The following is an 18,751-nucleotide window of genomic DNA, read 5'->3' as shown; positions in this document are numbered from 1 at the left end:
CCTTGATGGGCCTCTCCGGGCTCCTTCCACCTGAGGTCGACCACAGGTGGGACCAGAGGAAGAGGAGTGCTGCTCCAGACACAGTGGCTTCCAGCCCACTTGTTGGGGACCCACAGCTGCAGAACTCCCTGTGCCTTCCGGGGAGCATTCTGCACCTGCCTGACCTCTCTCTTCCTGTCCCAACAGAGAGCTCTGAGGAGGAAGACGCCCCGTCATTCGCACCATCCAGCTCAGTCGATGGCAATAACACGGACTCTGAGTTTGAGAAAGGCCTGAAGCTCAAGGCCAAGAATCCAGAGCCACAGAAGACTGTGACCCCTGTCAAGGACGAGTATGAGTTTGACGAGGATGATGAGCAGGACAGGGTCCCCCCAGTGGACGACAAGCACTTGCTAAAGAAGGATTATAGGAAAGAGACTAAGTCAAACAGTTTTATTTCAATACCCAAAATGGAAGTTAAGAGTTACACTAAGAACAACACGATTGCACCAAAGAAAGCAGCCCATCGTATCCTGTCAGACACGTCCGACGAGGAGGACACTGGCCTCGCTGTCGGTGCTGGGGAGAAGCTGAGGCTGTCAGCACACTCTATGCTGCCCAGCAGCAAGGTACGGGAGCCGGCCAACTCCAGGCAGCAGAAAGAAAAAAGCAAAGTGAAGAAGAAGCGAAAGAAAGAGGCAAAAAGCAAAGAAGTTCGGTTTGGAAAGAGGAATGACAAGTTCTGTTCCTCCGAGTCAGAGAGCGAGTCCTCGGAGAGCGAGGAGGATGACGAGGACTCTGTGGGGAGCACAGGCTGCCTCAAGGGGTCTCCACTGGTGCTGAAGGACCCCTCCCTGTTCAGCTCACTGTCTGCCTCCTCCACCTCCTCCCACGGCAGTGCTGCGGCCCCAAAGCACGGCGCCAACCACAGTGACCAGCACACCAAGCACTGGCGCACAGACAACTGGAAAGCCATTTCCTCCCCAGCCTGGTCTGAGGTCAGCTCCCTGTCAGACTCCTCACGGACAGGACTGACGAGCGAGTCTGACTGCCCCTCCGAGGGCTCCAGCGTGGAGTCACTGAAGCCCACACGGAGGAAGCAGGAGCTCCGAAAGAGGGGCAGCCTGCCGAGTGTGCCACCGGAGAAGAGGGGCACCTGCCATCCCAGCACAGATGGCGCCGTCCCCAAGCTGGACAAGGAGGGGAAAGTTGTCAAAAAACACAAGACGAAACACAAACACAAAAGCAAGGAGAAGGGGCAGTGCTCCTTGAGCCAGGAACTTAAACTGAAAAGCTTTACGTACGAATATGAGGACTGCAAACAAAAGTCAGACAAGGCCATCCTCTTAGACAATGACATTTCCACAGAAAATAAGCTGAAAGTGCTGAAGCACGAGCGAGACCATTTTAAGAAAGAAGAGAAACTCAGCAAGCTAAAGTCAGAAGACAAGGAGTGGATCTTCAAAGACGAGATGCTGAAGGTCTCCAAAGAGGAGAAGTCGCTGAAGAGGGCCAAAGACCTCAGCAGGTCTTTCCGGGAAGAGAAGGACCGTCCCAGTAAAGTAGAGAGGGAGAAGGTTGTGAAGGAAAAGTCCCCCAGAGAGGAAAAGCTGAGGCTGTACAGAGAGGAGAAGAAGAAAAAATCCAAAGACCGGCCTTCGAAGTTAGAGAAGAAGAACGACATAAAAGAGGACCGGACTTGCAAGGAGAAACTCAAAAAGGAGAAAGGTTACAGAGACGATGCTGCGTTTGATGAATACTGCAGCAAAACCCAGTTTCTGGAGAATGAGGACACCAAATTCAGCCTTTCCGACGATCAGCAAGAGAGGTGGTTTTCTGACCTGTCCGATTCCTCCTTTGATTTCAAAGGCGAGGACAGCTGGGACTCCCCAGTGACGGACTACAGGGACATCAAGAGTGACTCTGTGGCCAAGCTCATCTTAGAGACGGTGAAGGAGGACAGTAAGGAGAAGAAGCGGGACAGCAGAGCCCGGGAGAAGCGGGACTTCAGAGACGCTTTCTTCCGGAAGAGAGACAGAGACCACCTGGACAGGAACTCTGAGAAGAGGAGAGACCAGGTAGAGAAGCACAAGGGCGTCCCCAGCTACCTCTCCGAGAAAGACAAGAGGAGGAGGGAGTCTGCCGAGAGCGGGCGGGATCGGAGGGAGGGCCTGGACGGCTCCCGGGAGCGCAAGGACGCGGCCCATCGGGAGGAGGGCCCGAAGGACTGTGGCTGCGAGAGCGCGTTCAGGGACAAGCCAGACCCGGACCTTCCCAAGGGCCTGGAGCCCTGGGAACGGCACCACGCCACGCGAGAGAAGGACAAGAAGGACGGCCTGGAGAAGGACAGGAAAGAGAAGATGCGGGCGGAGAAGCACAAGGACAAGTCACTGGACAGAGACAAGAGCGAGAAGTCTCTCCTTGAAAAATGTCAGAAAGACAAGGAATTTGACAAATGTTTTAAAGAAAAGAAAGAAGTGAAGGAAAAACACAAAGAATCCCACAGCAAAGACAGGAAAGCGTCCCTCGACCAAGCGAGAGAGAAGAAGGAGAAGGTGTTCCCTGGGCTTCTCTCAGAAGACTTCTCCGAAAAAAAAGATGAAAAAAGGAAAGAGAAGAGCTGGTACATCGCAGACATATTCACGGACGAAAGCGAAGATGAGAAAGATGACTACATGGCCAGCAGCTTCAAGGTTGGGGAGGCCGGGGATGCACAGAGAGGGGACGGCCTCCAGGACAAGGAAGACGGGAGAGAGTCCCATCTCTCGGACAGACACCGCAAGTCCTCCTCCGACCGGCAACACGCGGACAAACCCAGAGACAAGGAGCCCAAAGAGAAGAAGAAGGACAGAGTGGCTGTCGAAGGTGGGCGGGACAGGAAGGACAAGATCTCTGAGAAGCACCGGGAGAAGAAGGACAGGGAGTGTGCAGAGAGACACAAGGACAGGAGAGACAGGGCTGCAGTCGACTCTGCCCAAGAGAAGAAGAACAAACAGAAGCTCCCTGAGAAGGTGGAGAAGAAGCACTCCACGGAGGATAAGGCCAAGAGTAAGCACAAGGAGAAGCTGGAGAAGGAGCACTCCAAAGAGAGAAAGGCCTCTCGGGGCACCGAGGCAGAGAAGAGCCTGCTGGAGAAGCTGGAGGAGGAGGCACTGCACGAGTACCGGGAGGACTCCAACGACAAAGTCAGCGAGGTCTCATCGGACAGCTTCACAGACCGCGGCCCGGAGCCTGGCCTGAGCGCCCTCCTGGAGGTGTCCTTCTCAGAGCCGCCCGACGACAAGGCCAGAGAGAGCTGCCTCGCGGAGAAACTGAGGGAGAAGGAGAGGCACAGGCACTCCTCATCCTCCTCCAAGAAGAGCCACGACCGGGAGAGAGCCAAGAAGGAGAAGGCTGAGAAAAAGGCTGAGAAGGGCGAGGACTCCAAGGACGGTGGCAGCAGGAAGGACTCCAGCCAGTACGAGAAGGACTTCCTGGACGCAGAGGCCTACGGGGTCGCCTACACCGTGAAAGCCGACCTCGAAGAGGAGTTGGACAAGACCCTTGAAATATTTTCCTCTGAAAAGAAAGAGAGAAATGATCCCGAGAGAGAATCTTCCAAGAAAATAGAAAAGGAACTAAAGCCTTATGGATCTAGTACCCTCAGCATCCTGAAGGAGAAGAAAAAGAGAGAGAAACACAGGGAGAGGTGGAGAGACGAGAAGGAGAAACACCGGGAGAAGCACGCAGACGGGTTCCTCAGACACCACAAGGAGGAGCCAAAGCCCGCAGCCAAAGACAAGGACAACCCTTCAAACTCCTTCAGGGAGAAGTCCCGGGACGAAAGCCTGAGACTCGGTGAGGCCAAGCTGAAAGAGAAGCTCAAGGAGAGCACGGAGAGGGAAAGGGCCGACTCCGTGAAGATCGGCAATGGCAGCGACAGGCTACCACTGGCCAGAGACCTGGGCAAGAAGGACGCCCGGCCCCGGGAGAAGCTCCTGGGAGACGGCGACCTGATGATGACGAGCTTCGAGAGGATGCTGTCCCAGAAGGACCTGGAGGTCGAGGAGCGCCACAAGCGTCACAAGGAGCGCATGAAGCAGATGGAGAAGATGAGGCACAGGTCTGGGGACCCCAAGCTCAAGGACAAGACGAAGCCCACCGACGAGGGGCGCAAGAAGAGCCTGGACGTCCCTCCTAAGAAACCCTTGGGGCCAGACCCTCCCTCCAAGGAGAAGAGACTCAAGGACTCGGCTCCCACACCACCCGCCGCCGAGAGCAAGCTGGGGCCGGGGGCAGAGTGCAAAGACTGGCCGGCAGGGCCGCCCCTCAAGGAGGCCTCGCCTGCCTCCCCCAGGCCTGAGCAGGGCCGGCCCACCGGGGTGCCCACCCCCACCTCCGCGGTGCCGTGCCCCAGCTATGAGGAGGTGATGCACACGCCCAGGACACCGTCCTGCAGCGCCGACGACTACCCCGACCTCGTGTTCGATTGTGCCGACTCCCAGCACTCAATGCCTGTCTCTGCCACATCTGCCAGCACTTGCTCTCCACCGTTTTTTGATAGGTTCTCTGTGGCCTCCAGTGGGGTTTCAGATAACCCGGGCCAGACACCCACAAGGCCTGTCTGCACCAACCTGTACCGCTCCATCTCTGTGGACGTCAGGAGAACGCCCGAGGAGGAGTTCAGTGTTGGGGACAAGCTGTTTAGGCAGCAGAGTGTCCCTGCGGCCTCCAGCTTCGACTCCCCTGTGCAGCACCTGCTGGAAGACAAGGCCCCGCCACCACCTGTTCCCACAGAGAAGTTCACCTGCCTGTCCCCCGGGTACTACTCCCCCGACTACGGCATCCCCTCAGGCATCCCTTCACCCAAGGTGGACACTCTCCACTGCGCCCCTGCCTCCACGGTCAGCACCACACCCTCCCCTGAGGGCATCTTCTCCGCCTTACCAGCAAAAGCCTCTCCTCCCAGAGGTGAGCTGTTAGCCCCAGCTGTGGAGGGGGCCCTTCCCCCGGACCTGTGCCTCCCTCTGGATGCCACAGAGGACCAGCAGGCCACAGCCGCCATCATCCCCCCAGAGCCCAGCTACCTGGAACCCTTGGATGAGGGCCCCTTCAGCACTGTCATCACCGAGGAGCCTGTGGAATGGGCACACCCCATGGCTGAGCAGGCCCTTTCTTCCTCCTTGGTCACCGGTGCCTCCGATAACCCTGTCAGCTGGCCTGTGGGCACCGACCTCCTGCTGAAGTCCCCCCAGACGTTCCCAGAGTCCCCAAAACATTACTGCCCTGCTGAGTCCCTCCACACTGCCACCCCAGGGCCCTTCGGTGCTGCAGAGGCCCCGTACCCCGCCTCTCCTGTCTCTTACCCTCTGCCAGCCGCCGAGCCAGACCTGGAGGGAGTCAAAGACGACGGGGTGGGAGCTATCGCTGTCACCATCTCCACCACCACCGAGGGAGCCACCCCTTACACCACCCCTGCCAGGCTCGAGTCCTTCTTTGGCAGCTGCAAGCCACTCCCAGAGGCACCCCTTGACCAGGTACCTGAGCCCACGTGTGTCTCCACGGTGGCCCAGGTAGAGGCCCTCGGAGCCCTGGAAACCAGCTTCTTGGACAGTGGTCATAGCCTGGCTGCCCTTGGCCAGGTGGAGCCCGTGCCCTGGCACGATGCCTTCACCAGCGCCGAGGACGACCTAGATCTAGGACCCTTCTCACTGCCAGAGCTCCCTCTGCAGCCCAAGGATCCCCCAGATGTTGGAATGGAGCCTGCAGAAGGAAGCCCCGTTCCCCCGGGAGAGGCTCTCCCTGTCCCCCCTGGGGTCAGCAGTGAGGGAGATGGCCTTGTGGCCGTGGCCGAGGGTCAGCCCGCACCACCTCCCGAGCAGGCTGGCCCCCGACTCCCTGCCGAGCTCGAGCCCTCAGAGGAGCCGAAGCTGGATGTGGTTCTGGAAGCCACCGTGGAAGCAGAGGCGGTGGTGGACGAGCAGGCCCCTGAGGACCTGGATTCCAGCTCAGTTCCTCTGCCCACCACCCCAGAACAGCATCCCCTGGAGGGCGGAGATGAGGTCGGGGCTGAAGACCCTGCGGCTGCTCCCCACTGCACCTCTGGCGGCCCGCCCCAGGACATCCCTCCACAGGCCCAGGATGATTCAGAGGCCCCCTCGGCTGCCACTCCAGCCGAGGGGCCTCCGGCCAGCGTGCAGCCAGAAGCTGCAGAGCCAGAGCCCAGGCCTGCGGCCGAAGCCCCCAAGGCCCCCCGGGTGGAGGAGGTGGTTCCTCAGCGCATGACCAGGACCCGGGCCCAGATGCTGGCCAGTCAGAGCAAGCAGGGCCCGCCACCTGCAGAGAAGGAGCCTGCACCTGCGCCCACGTCAGCCTCCCGAACTAAGGCCCGCGCCCTCGAGGAGGACGACGCCCAGGCCCAGCACCCGCGCAAGCGCCGCTTTCAGCGCTCCAGCCAGCAGATACAGCAGCAGCTGCACACGTCCACGCAGCAGACACGGGAGGTCATCCAGCAGACACTGGCCGCCATCGTGGACGCTATCAAGCTGGACGACATTGAGCCCTATCACAGTGACAGATCCAATCCCTACTTTGAGTACCTTCAGATCAGAAAGAAGATCGAAGAGAAGCGCAAGATCCTCTGCTACATCACACCGCAGGCCCCACAGTGCTACGCTGAGTACGTCACCTACACGGGGTCCTACCTCTTAGACGGCAAGCCACTCAGCAAACTCCACATCCCCGTGGTGAGTGTGGTTCCCAGGAGTCTGCGGACAAGAGGAAACGCGGTGCTGCGTACGGGGTTCTGGGCCCTGGCACTCTTTGCGGTCATGAGTCAGGATCAGCACTTGCACAGTCGGCAGAGAGCATAGCCCCTGATCCCATACCCCAGCCCCTTGGGTCTACTTCCTCCCCTGGGGGCGCCTGCACGGCACCCCACACACACAGTGAAACGCGACTGCAGGCTTGCGCCCCACCTCATGGCCACCCTGCACTCCTGAGTGTCCTGGACTTGTGGGTCGTGCACTTTTATTTTTGCACCTGGGATCAAACGTAAGTGCTTGTGCTTGCAAGGAAGGCAGCAGAGTCACTGAGCTAAATCCCCAGCCCTGGGCATGCACTCTTCTTTCTTGCCCCTTTTGGGCTTTTAGGATGGCAGCCACTGCTACTCCACCCATCCTGGCCTCGGTCTCCAGCCAGGGGCTGTGGAGCACAGAGTTCCCTGGGCCTTCTGTGGCCTCCATCCGCTCCCCCAGAAAGGATGCGCTGTCCCTCCTGCCACATGCACACACGTTGACTCGGCCCTGGAGGGGAACAAGGCTTTCTGGCAGTCCTGCTGCTTTGGCAGGACAGGCTGTTTGTCCTGGAGCCTGGACCCTCTGCCTGCTGGCTGCTCGGCACACCGTGTGGGCGGAGAGGACGGTGCTGCAGCATCTGCTCTGCCCTTTCCCTTTTGAGAGGTGTCCTGGGCCTGCTCCTCCCTAAGGCAGGGTAGCCCTGCTGCGCCCTGCCCATGAGAGGCTGGGCTTTGCCCACAGGCCACATGGGAAACCTAAGGATGTGTCCAGCCTGAGCCCAGCAGGCACTCCAGGTGCCTTGACCACAGGATCTGGGCTCAGACCAAGGTGTGGTTCATCGCATTCAAAAACCTGGCTAAGATTTCCAGTCTGTAGAACTTTTCATACTCCCTGCTGCTTTCTCTTATCTAACTTTTCACTGTCAAAGTAGAGAAAACTAATCACTGTACCTCTCCCACATAGCTAGCCCTTGCCATGTCTGTGTGAATCAGGCCCCTCAGCGACTGCCGGGCTCCTGAGCAAACTAGTGGACTCGGAACCATAAGGCTTCCTCCCCCTTCCCTCTCTCCCCTTCTCCCCCTCGCTCCCCACCCCTCCTTGCCAGTTTTAGTTTTGAACTGACTTTAGACTAGCCAGAGAGTTTAGAGTGCAGAGCAGCAGTTTAGTTTCCAGGGGCTTCCTAGTGCCTGTGGGTGGCAAGGTGGGTCTGGGCACCCATTGTGGGCAAGGTCCCAGGAGTGTGCATCAGGGCACCTCATGGGTACTGAGTGAGGGCTCACCTAACTGGTGAGCAGCCCACACTCAGCACGCGGGGTCCTGGGGCAGGTGCTGACAGTCGGCTCCCCTGGGAAGCGACTGTCTCTTCCTCTGCACCTGGTGCGTGAGCCCTGTGCACGTCCCTCCCCTCCAGCAGCTCTGTTATTGTTTAGGGTACAGGCTGCCCAAGCGCTGCCCACCAAGTGTCCTGTCCCATCATGAGCTGCTCTGCTATCACCTTCGGGGCACAGTGGCAGCCCTGGGTGCACCTGCTCCTCCCTGCCACCTTTCCCATATGTGGTGTCCCCACTCCACAGAGGGATGTCCCGCAGCTGGAGGGAGACCGTGCCCCAGCCGCAGCCTCAAGAGCCTCTTCTGTGGGATGTGGGCCGACTGGCTTCCCCTACCTGCATCAGACCACTGGGCCTAGGTGCTGGTGCCGTGCTTTGTTCTGTGCGGGGCTGTCCGGCGGTGGTGTAGGCAGGTGCTCTGTTCTCTGCTGTTCCCCTCACGTGCCGCCGTCTTGTGGCCTGGGGACAGCGTGCGTCCCAGGGGGCTGCTGGGCAGGTGCACCCCATGGCCCAGCTGACCTCTCACCTCGGCCCGCAGATTGCGCCCCCACCCTCCCTGGCGGAGCCCCTGAAGGAGCTCTTCAAGCAGCAGGAAGCTGTGCGGGGGAAGCTGCGTCTGCAGCACAGCATTGAGCGGGTAAGACGAGGCCTGGGCACCCGGGGCCTGGTCACCTGGTGCCCAGCTCACCCCATGCCTCTGCCCCCAGGAGAAGCTGATAGTGTCCTGTGAGCAGGAGATCCTGCGGGTCCACTGCCGGGCAGCCCGGACCATCGCCAATCAGGCGGTGCCCTTCAGCGCCTGCACGATGCTGTTGGACTCTGAAGTCTACAACATGCCTCTGGAGAGCCAGGTGGGTGCAGCCCTTCACCCAGGGCCTTCCCCGCACGCCCTCTACCCTGAGCCGTTACAGCTACAGCCTGCTGTGCACAGCACACCACACGCCTGGAGGGTCACCTGTCTGCCTGCAGCCACAGGAAGGTAGGCCACGTGCACCGCCCCGAAGGGAACCCAGCTGCCCTTCCTCCCCTTTATGGGGGCAGGTGCACCTCTTTTCTATTCAAACTAATTGAGGAGCAGTGCGGCTGGCACACTGGTGGCCCTGGGTGGCAGGTGACAGGTGGCATCTGGCCAGGGGCTGACCTCATCCAGGTGACTGAGGCTTCTTCCCTGTGGGAACCAGGGCAGATGTGCAGCAGGCTGGAGCTGCAGGGCCCAGAGTCTACTGTCCATGCAATGAATGTCCTCTACCAAGCCTTGCTTTCGCTGCCAGGAATGCCCAGCCTTGGGAGCTCGTGTGGCTATGGCACAGAGTGTGGGGTGCGGTTCCACACATGCCCTGCCCTGCCTTAGCTGTCCAGGGCCGTCTGAGCCTTGGAGTTGCAGGGTTTGCTTTTAAAGACCTTCCACTCTGAGGGTGTGGACACTTTACCCATCTCACATTCTACACATAACTGCAGGTTCTCAATAAAGCAAAGCATTTGTCACTGTGATTATTTTAAGGGTTAGTTGTTGGAAGTTTTGCTTTTTGCATCTGAAAGAAAACCATGAAATTTTAGTAATTCTCATGGGTTGCTTTTGAAAGTTAGAGAAGAGAGTATCTCAGGTCGTGACCTCTTCTGTAAGCACCCTGAGATAGGCCTGACCTTCCACGCCCAGAAATGAGGACTAGGCACATGGTTCGCACTGCCCGGGGTGTGTCGGGAAGACCCCCACAGACCAAGTCTGCAGCCCGTTCTCTGCTCCGGGCTCATCCTCCTCCAAGAGCGTCTCTGAAGCCCTGGCATTGCCTCCAAACCAGGCCGGTACATTGTGGGCGAGATTGGGCAAGGAAACCGGCATCATAGGCTATAAAGATGGATAGGGCCAGCCAGTCTCAGGCCTCTCACACACCCTCTTCCAAGAGCAACAGTTACTCTCAGCTTGTGAAAAGGGCATTGAAACATCACCAGGAACCAGCGGACATGGATATGAGGGTCCCAGGGCCCTTGGTCCACCCTCCCTGTGCCCAGCAGCAGCCTCCTGGGGGAGAAGGAGGGTCCTTCCCCTGAGCCTTGGGTTCGCTTGCTGGCTCCTTGGGTAAGGTCTCGGCTTCCTGGCCCCTTTCGTCCTGAGCTGCATGCCTCTTTGCCCAGGGGGATGAGAACAAGTCGGTGCGAGATCGCTTCAATGCCCGCCAGTTCATCTCCTGGCTACAGGACGTGGATGACAAATACGACCGCATGAAGGTGAGAGCTGTGTGCTTTTGGGGAGCCAGCGGCTCCAGCCTCTCCCCATTGCCTCCTTGCGGTGCCTTCCCTGGTGTGCAGCTCCTGTCGCCAGTTGAACAGGACCTGGGCCCTGCTCAGAGGACACAGCATACCCTGTGTGCTTCACGGATGTGCTGCCAGGGCAGCGGGAAGGAGGGAGGACAGCAAGAAAGCAGCCGCTCCATCGCAGCTGCCAGTCTGTGTGCTCGGGTCCCTGCAAGTCTGAAACATTGAAAGTACTGACTGGCCAGGTACACAGGACAGGGCCTCTGTCTCCCCTCATACACGGTCGCCCAGGGTGCTGTTCTCCTTGCTCAGAGTGCAGCGGCCCAGGCCGTCCAGATCCCCCCTGCAGTCCGCAGCATCAGCTGAAGCCAAGCAGCCGGCATTGAGCGCACGCAGCTGCACACATGCTCTATGGCCCGGGATGTGCAGGCAGGCGGGCCTGCTCCCCTCCCTGTCCCAGCTGAGAGACCCAGGGAAGACGTCACTGTGTAAGACAAACGGCTTGTTACGAGCATGTTAAAATAGCGGGCTTACACATTTAAACAACTTTTGATTATGTGAAAAGAAGTCTTAGAAACTAAGAAGAAAAAAGGTAGACCAAAAAAAGTACATGAAGGAGCACTCCAGGATAAAGGAAGCGAAATGGCCAAAGCCTTTCTATTTTGATTAGTCTGTGTTTGTAGTACCTAATGATTATGCTTTTATTTTGCTCTTTATACTTTGGGTTTCTCGCATTAAAGAGAAAATGCAGCGTGTGTTTATGTCTTGGCTTACAGTGCACCCATTTTCCTACATGACTCAGGTTTATCCTTCATGGCAGAGTAGGACTCGCGGGTGTAAACACCACACTTTATCCATTTATCTGTTGGTGGACATACAGTATAAGCTGCTTCCAGGATTCAGCTCTGATGATTTTTTTTTGCTGTAAACATGGATATACATGGACCGCTGTAACATTCTATCTTACCTCCTTGAGGAAGATACCTAGGAGAAGAGCTGGATGGAATAGAATTTCCAGTTTTAGTTTTTGAAGAATCTAAATGTTTTTCCCATTCTGTAGCTGCTCTCTTCGGTAGGTTGTCCCATTAGTTAATTCTTGGCACTATTTCTTGTGCTTCTGGGTTCTGTTCAGAAAAGTCTTCCCTACACCTATGTCTTAAAGAGTTTCACCTATTTTATCTTCCCACAGATAAAATACTTCTGTTTAACATGAAGACTAATCCATTTTGATTTTGTTTTTGAGTCTAGACTTAATCTTCAGAGTGTGGAAAGCCAGTTTGCCCTGCACTGTTAGCAAAGAACCCGTCTTTCCTCCAGTGTGTTTTTGGCCCCTTTCTCAAAGATCTGGCAGCTGAATATGCCTGGAGTTGTTTCTCTGTCCTCTGCTCTGTTTCCTTGATCCACATGCCTGTTTTTGTGCCAGTACCATGCTGTTTTTAATCACTGTAGCTTTGTAATGTAACTTGAAGTTCGGGGTTATACAATTACTTTTGCTATTCTGGTCCTCTTCTGGTTTCATATGAATTTTAGGATTATTTTCTTAGTTCTGTGTGGAATGCAGTTGATACGTTGGGATTGCATTAAATGTTTTACCAATTTTGGAAGTATCTCCATTTTGACTATATTGGTTTTGCCTGTCCAAGAACAAGGGATGCCTTTCCATTTTCTGAGATCTTGTTTGATCTCCTTTTTCAGAGTACAGTGAGTCCTGGACTTAAGAACATCTGAGTTGTGAACTTTCACAGGTGTACTGTATAAGACTGTCAGCTTATGAATGAATTCAACTTACAAACAAGTCTCTTGGCATGGAACTTGTTCATGAGCCAGGGACTTGATATAATATAATTTTTGTTGGAGGTGTTTCAGTTTCTTGGATAGATCAATTCCTATTTAATTTTTCTTGATGCTATTTTTGTTGTTTTGTTTTTGGGGGTTTGTTTTTTTGTTTTACTGGGGATCAAACTCGGGTCCTTGTGCTTGTGAGGCAGGCAGCAGACTCACTGAGCTAAATGCCCGGTGCTTATTCTTTGTTTTTGAAGCGAGGTCTCACTTTCTCATGCAGGCTGGCCTTGAACTCTGATTCTCCTGCCTCAGTCTCCCAAGTGCTGGGATTACAGGCATGTGCCACCAAACTTAACGTTATTGTGAATAGTGTTATTTTCCTAGTTTCTTTATTGGTAAGTTAATTATTGGTGTACAGGAGTGCTATTGTCTTTGCTATATGTTTTGTATCCTGCTACATGGCTAAATTTGGTTATTGATTCTAGGAGTCCTTTGGTGGAATTTTTTGGGTCTTCTATGTAGAGGATCACATCAGCTGCAAATAATGATACTTTAACTCTATCCTTTCTCATATGTGTACTTTTTATTCCTTTCTCTTTCTTGCCTGATTGCTCTATCTAATGTTTCGAGCAACTGCAGTCCTGGACATCCTTGTCCCGATCCTGGTTTTAGAGGGAAAGCTCTCAATTTTTCACCATTTAACGTGATGTTAGCAGTAGGCTTGTGATAGCTTTTATCAGGCTAAGTCCTTCTGTTCTTTTCCTTTAGGGTCTTTGTCATGAATGAGTGCTGGACTGCATCTGTGGCCATGATGGTGTGTTGTCCTTGCTGCTCTCTGTGGGCTGTGCCACTCGTATTGCTTTGTGTGCTTTGGACCGTCCGTCCCTGGGAGGAAGCAGGCCTGCCTACTTGGTCCCGGTGTACGATCTTGTTGATGATTTGTTGCCTTCTGTTTGCCAGTATCTTGCTCAGGATTTTTGATGGAGAGATTAAAAATGGCCACGTGTTAATGAAATGGTGATCGTTGTGATGATTAACTTCAGAATCGCAAATCATTATGGCGTCCCCTTTGAAAGACGCGTGCCAGTGTGGGGGGCCCACAGTCATCCTGCCTAATGAAAGAAGTGTCAGCTGATAGACTGAGAGAGAAATCAGTTTGCTGAACAAGGATCTAGCAGTCTCGTTTTGGTGACTTAGAACTGAGATGTTAGGCATTGAGCGCGGCCCTGTGCCTGCCTCGTCCAAACCTCAGGGAGCATGGCGGCTCCCTGGCCACCTGTGAATCTCCTCACTGGTGCCCTGAATACACCGCCACCCGGGCCTGAGTGCGTGCCTAAAGAACTCAGAGCTGCAGCTGCTGCAGAACTTCAGCAGTGAGGGCACAGCTGCTGCCGGCTTCTAGTCAGATGCCTGGCATGACTGCAGAGCCGGGAGGGGTGCCTCTCCCCTCCCTGCGCCTGACACAGTCCCCAGCCGGTCCGGGCCACAGGCAGCTGGCGGTGGGGCCCTCGGCCCTGGTGGGTTTGCAGCTCTCAAGCCCTCGCCCTGCTGCCCTGGGAGGAGGGTGGGCCGGGCCGGGCTGCGTGCTCACCCCGTGTGTCCCGCAGACGTGTCTCCTGATGCGGCAGCAGCACGAGGCGGCGGCCCTCAACGCCGTGCAGAGGATGGAGTGGCAGCTGAAGGCGCAGGAGCTGGACCCTGCCGGGCACAAGTCCCTGTGCGTGAACGAGGTGCCCTCCTTCTACGTGCCCATGGTTGACGTCAACGACGATTTTGTGCTGCTGCCAGCGTGACACCCACAGGAGGGCCGTAGGACAGGCGAGGGCCACTCAGTCGCCAGTGCTGCCAATGAGTCCCAGCGGTGGAGGACGAGAGGAGCGCACCGCCAGGTGGGAGGAGCGAGACTGCACCTGGCCCGGGCCTCCCCTTCCAGACTGGCTGGAGGCTAGGGAGATGGAGCTCGTCCCTTTACCAGCTGCTGCAGGAGCACTAGGCCCGGCACCGCAGCCTGCCGCCCGGCAGGAAGAGGAGACCGAGGTGTGAGGGGCCGGCGGCTCCGCTCCGTCTTGGAGAACGGCGCCCAAGAGTGGCCGCAGGACAGAGCGCTTCAGATCCTCGTTCATTCTGGTCATCTGGAGGACGTGAACCACGGAGTCACCCCCTCCAGGTCCCCCTGGAGTGACTTCCAGGTCAGAGGCAGGACAGCACCATCTTGGCCCCACCCTCGGGGCAGACGGGGACGCTGAGGACCCTGGTGTGGTGAGGGCCCGGCCGCCACCTGTCTGGCGGCAGAGGGATGCAGCCAGGACTCTCCAACAGTGTTTTTAATGGAGTCAAATCCACGTGGTTTGTATATTTTTTCCTTTAATCTTGGGCATTTTGTTTCTCTTTCTGAGAACGTAACTTGAAACACTACAGAGCCAATAATCCTATACAGAGTGTATCCGCGGACGCTGTACAGTTTTATATACCTTCACAATGTACTTTGCTGCCTTCTAGATAATTTATTTTGCAACACATTACTGCACAGTTGTAAATAACTTATGTACTGTAACATCACTTTCAGTTATGTGTAAAGAAATAAATAAATTAATTAAAATGCTCTTTGTACATAATACACACACAGCTCACGTGGGCAGCACTTCCTTCCCAGGAGGGTGAAACCTGTGTCTTACGCTTTTTTTTTTCCTTCCAGCAGCAAACCATGGCCTCCTTCTGTAAGGCTGTTGGCTCTTCCTTGTGCCCCAGACCCCATGCCAGCAGGGAACTGCAGGTGCGGTAGCCCTCCTGTGGCCCAGGGGCAGAGGCCAGGCCTGCTCACACCCTCCGGAGACCCATCCCGCCTGTCCAGAACAGTGGGGCTCCAGCCATCAAGTATCCTGTGGAGGCTGCAGGTCTGGAGGTCCCCTGGGCAGTGGCAGGGTAGTGGCCCCTTGTCTTTGGGGAGGAGGGACTTCAGAATCGGCCCCACAGGAGAGCAGATCCTCTCTGTCCCCAAAACTCCCGGCCCCTCACTGGCCGCCTGTGTCCTCCTCCAGTGCAGGTCACACAGTACTCACGCAGGGCCTCTCTGTTCTCACTGTGGTTCTTCACCATGCCGAGGAGGGTGGGGGCCAGCACAGCTGTTGTGTCCTTTTCTAGCCTTGAGTTGTGGCTCTTTCCTGAACCACAGAACTTTATGCTGAACACTTACTTTAAGCCCTTTTTCTCCTTTTAAAAATGCCTGAGTTATTCAGTGCAGGAGGTTTCAGCGGCAAGGGAAGCCCATGATGGTAGAGGTCACAGCCCTCTGGCCCACGTGTATGGCTCCCACACAGCTCTGCCCTGGTCTGCTACACTAGACAGACGACAGACACCCTGGCCACAATGCCCACAGACGCCGAAGCACGTGCTCTCCCAGTCTGGCCACACGTGCTGCAAGGGTACCGATGTGCCAGGCCTGCCTGGGACTCAAGGCCTTGAGAGGCTGAGCGCCTCAACCAGTGTCATAGCCAGCTGAGAGGTGCAGAGGCAGGGGACAGGCGAAGAGTCGGGGACGGTGTGGGGGCAAGTGACGAGGGTCTGCCTGCTGCCAGAGGGAACCTGAAGTAGGCAGGGAGTATTCAAGAAAAGCCCGGGTGCTGAGGCAGGGATGGTAGGGGACTTCAGGGTCCAGTTCCAACAGCATCTCCACCCAGGACTTCTGTCCAGGAGGTAGCTAGAGCCTGGGCAAGGGCTGTCCCTCAGCCAGAGGACCCGGCAGGGAGACCAGACCTGTTCAGGCTGAGAGGTACCCATGTCTCCCTCCCTGTGGCATGGGGAGGACCGGAGAGCAGAGTGAAACCCAGGCCAGAGCAAGGAGCCGTGCAGGATGGCAGGAGGACGGCCTTTCCTCCACAGCAGCTTCTCCTTGGTTGCTGGCTTCATGGCAGAGCCCCCTGCCCGGCTCTGCCCTGCTCACAGGGTCTGCGAACTGCGGACCCAGCAAGGAGAACGAACAGCCCACGAGGGTGAGGGTGTGGGTGGGGAGGAGAGGAGTTACCTCAGCCTCTGCAGGCTAGCACTGCCGGGCCCTGACCTGACCTGTCATGATCAGCAAGAGTACATGTATTTCAGGCTTGTTTTGTTACACTTCCGTTATCAAAGCCCTGTTTTTATTGTTTCAAAGAATGGAAGGCATTTCCACTTTTTCCAGAAAGAATAGTTCGCACCTTGATGCAGTCGCCAAGTTAGAATGACAGCCAGAGGTATGTACCTGTTTAAGTCTCCAAAACAAGAGAAATAAATAGGTTGTAAATGACAAATTCAAAGCAAAACCTCCAAGGAGATAACCTGAGGCACATCAGTTTAATAGAAAATGAGGACTTAAGAACTGCTGAGTGCATAGCTCCAGAAACTCCATCCAGGCCGGGGAGGCTGTCGCCTTCACCGCCTCAGCGCGCGAGGTGCTGTGTCTCCACTCGCTCTCCTGTATTGTGCCCTGGAGAACCAGGTGCTGCCCAGACAGCCATCATTGGCCCCGCGGCTCCCCAGGAAAGCCCTTTCCACAGCACTGTCCAGGGACAGCCAGCAGCAGCTGCTGGACATGACAGCTTCTGGCCTGAGACCAGTCCGGCAGGTGAACTGACTAGGCAGGAAGCTTGGGACCAGACGCCTCTCCAGAGACCACAAAAACTCCAGGGCAGAGGAGGAGTACATGCCCGTGAGGAAACTGACGGTGCTCCATGCGCACACCTTGTGCCGGTGACAGGTCCATGCCAGCAGAGATACATGCAGGTCAGGGGCACTAACCACGCTGTCCAGCCTGCACCCAATGCTGGGACCCCACATGTCAGTGTTCACGTGTATAGCTATGAACCAGACCAAGCAAGCAGAAATAGTGACTGCAAGCCAGGAAAGCCACCTACCACACACCTTGGCCGAGGAAGCCCAGATGCGCAGCTCACCAGGCAGGACTCAACTGGCTTTTACCATGCCTGTCTGAAGAATTATGGGACAAGCTGGGCATGGTGGAGCACGTCGGCAGCCCCAGCTACTCAGGTGGCTCGTGCAAGAGGATCCAGCCTGGACAACTTAGCAATAGCCTATTTCAAAATATAAAAAAACAAATAGGCTGGATGTGATGGCGCACACCTGTAATCCCAGCACTTAGGAAGCTGAGGCAGGAGGATCACCATACGTTCAAGGCCAGCCTGAGGTACATTGCAAGACTGTCTCCAAAAGATACAAGACAAAACAAGAGGGTCCAACGGTTGTACCTCAGTTGTAGAATGTTTGCCTAGCATATGGGAGGCCTGGATTCAATCTCCAGTACCACAACAACAACAACAAAATGGTGTCTTACAATGCAGAGGAAAATGAGACATGATTATAAAGAAGCAAATGAAAATTTTGTTAGTGTAAAGTAAAATAATTGAACTTGAGGTAGTAGAAGAATCAGCAAACTGAAAGCTCATTTCCACTGATCAGATTTGAGGTCCAGGAGGAAAAGAGCAAGAGAGAGCTGTGCTCCAGGTGCTGCCAGGGTCCTGGGAGGAGGGGGGCAAAACTATCTGAGGAAATCATGGTCAAAAGTTTCCCAAATTCGTGGTGGCATATGCTGTAATCCCAGCACTCAGGAGGCTGAGGCAGGAGGATTGCAGTGAGTTCAGGGCCAGCCTGAACTACAAAGGGAGACCCTGCCTCAAAATACAACAACAAAAAGTTGCCCAAATTTAATGAACAATGGAAGCAGGATAAACTGAAAGCCACACTTAGATACACCACAATCAAGTGTCGATGCAAAAGATTGGGCAACAGTGAAGGCAGCACAGCCTGCAGGAGCCGCAGACGGTCTGAGGCTGGCGCTGGCTGCCCAGAGTGCTGGGGCTGCACCAACTGCCACCCTGGCACAGCGCCTGTGAATGTGAGGGTGGCGAAATGGCTGGGCAGGCAGTGCTGGACGAGCAGGGGAGCACAAGACAAGATGAGGACATGTTTGTCTTAACTCGTTCCATCTGCTGTTACCTGAGCACAGGAGCGGAGCGTGCGGAGCGAAGGCTGTGCACACTGCTGGTCGCCACTGCTGCCCCGCGCCGGGCTGCTTCAGGTCAGGTGTTCACTGGACTCTGCCTCGGTCGCTTTCCTGTCCCTGGACAAAAGTACCCAGCGTCCAGAACTGAAGGACAGCGTCCGTGCTGTTCCAGTCCCTGCTCGAGCTGTATGGTGGCAGGGCAGGGGCAGAGGAGAGCCGATCCTCCCACAGCAGCCAGGAGCAGTTAGAAGGGAGGAGCCTGGGGGAGAAGTGCGCCCACCCTTCCAGGTCGCGCCTAACTCCTGAGCGAGTGCAGCACCCCTGTGACCCGGTCACCTTCCCCACAGGAGAATTTGGGGGACGGTTTAGATCGGAACCTTAATCTCAACAGCAACCAGTTTTCAAACAAAATAGCTCAAGACAGAGTAAAATGATTTATACAAAAAGCAAGAATGGAGAGTTGGGAAAAGATGTGCAACATTTTTTTTTAAATGGCAGAGATTCTTAAGTGAATGGATTAAAGTCTCCATTAAAAAGTAAGAGGTTCTAGGGGCTGGGGATTTAACTCAGTGGTGCCACTGCCTGCCTCACAAGCACAAGGTTCCCGAGTTCAATCCCTGGTACTAAAAAAAAAAAAAAAA

At 55.6% G+C, this 18,751-nt stretch overlaps 1 protein-coding gene across 4 annotated transcripts in view; it reads left to right on the top strand.

The window, feature by feature from the left end:
* Positions 1-14,748, top strand: part of Ankrd11 (ankyrin repeat domain 11) — a 108,972-nt gene extending 94,224 nt beyond the window's left edge. For 3 of the 4 annotated variants that reach the window (XM_010627555.2, XM_010627557.3, XM_010627556.2), the window contains exons 8-12: positions 187-6,704; positions 8,622-8,720; positions 8,791-8,934; positions 10,217-10,309; positions 13,726-14,747. In XM_010627555.2, the coding sequence (XP_010625857.1) occupies positions 187-6,704; positions 8,622-8,720; positions 8,791-8,934; positions 10,217-10,309; positions 13,726-13,911 (7,040 nt within the window). In that variant the 3' untranslated portion in view covers positions 13,912-14,747. Of the gene's footprint in view, positions 1-186; positions 6,705-8,621; positions 8,721-8,790; positions 8,935-10,216; positions 10,310-13,725 lie in introns of all 4 variants that reach the window. The other variant, XM_010627558.3, reaches the window with a different exon arrangement.
* Positions 14,749-18,751: the final 4,003 nt, after the last annotated feature.

The sequence above is a fragment of the Fukomys damarensis genome, unplaced genomic scaffold (genome assembly GCF_012274545.1).
Source record: "Fukomys damarensis isolate Sample0158 unplaced genomic scaffold, DMR_v1.0_HiC HiC_scaffold_32, whole genome shotgun sequence".
Lineage (NCBI taxonomy): Eukaryota > Metazoa > Chordata > Mammalia > Rodentia > Bathyergidae > Fukomys > Fukomys damarensis.
Note: the sequence above shows the minus strand (reverse complement) of the source record. Positions and strands in the feature narration are given on the sequence as shown.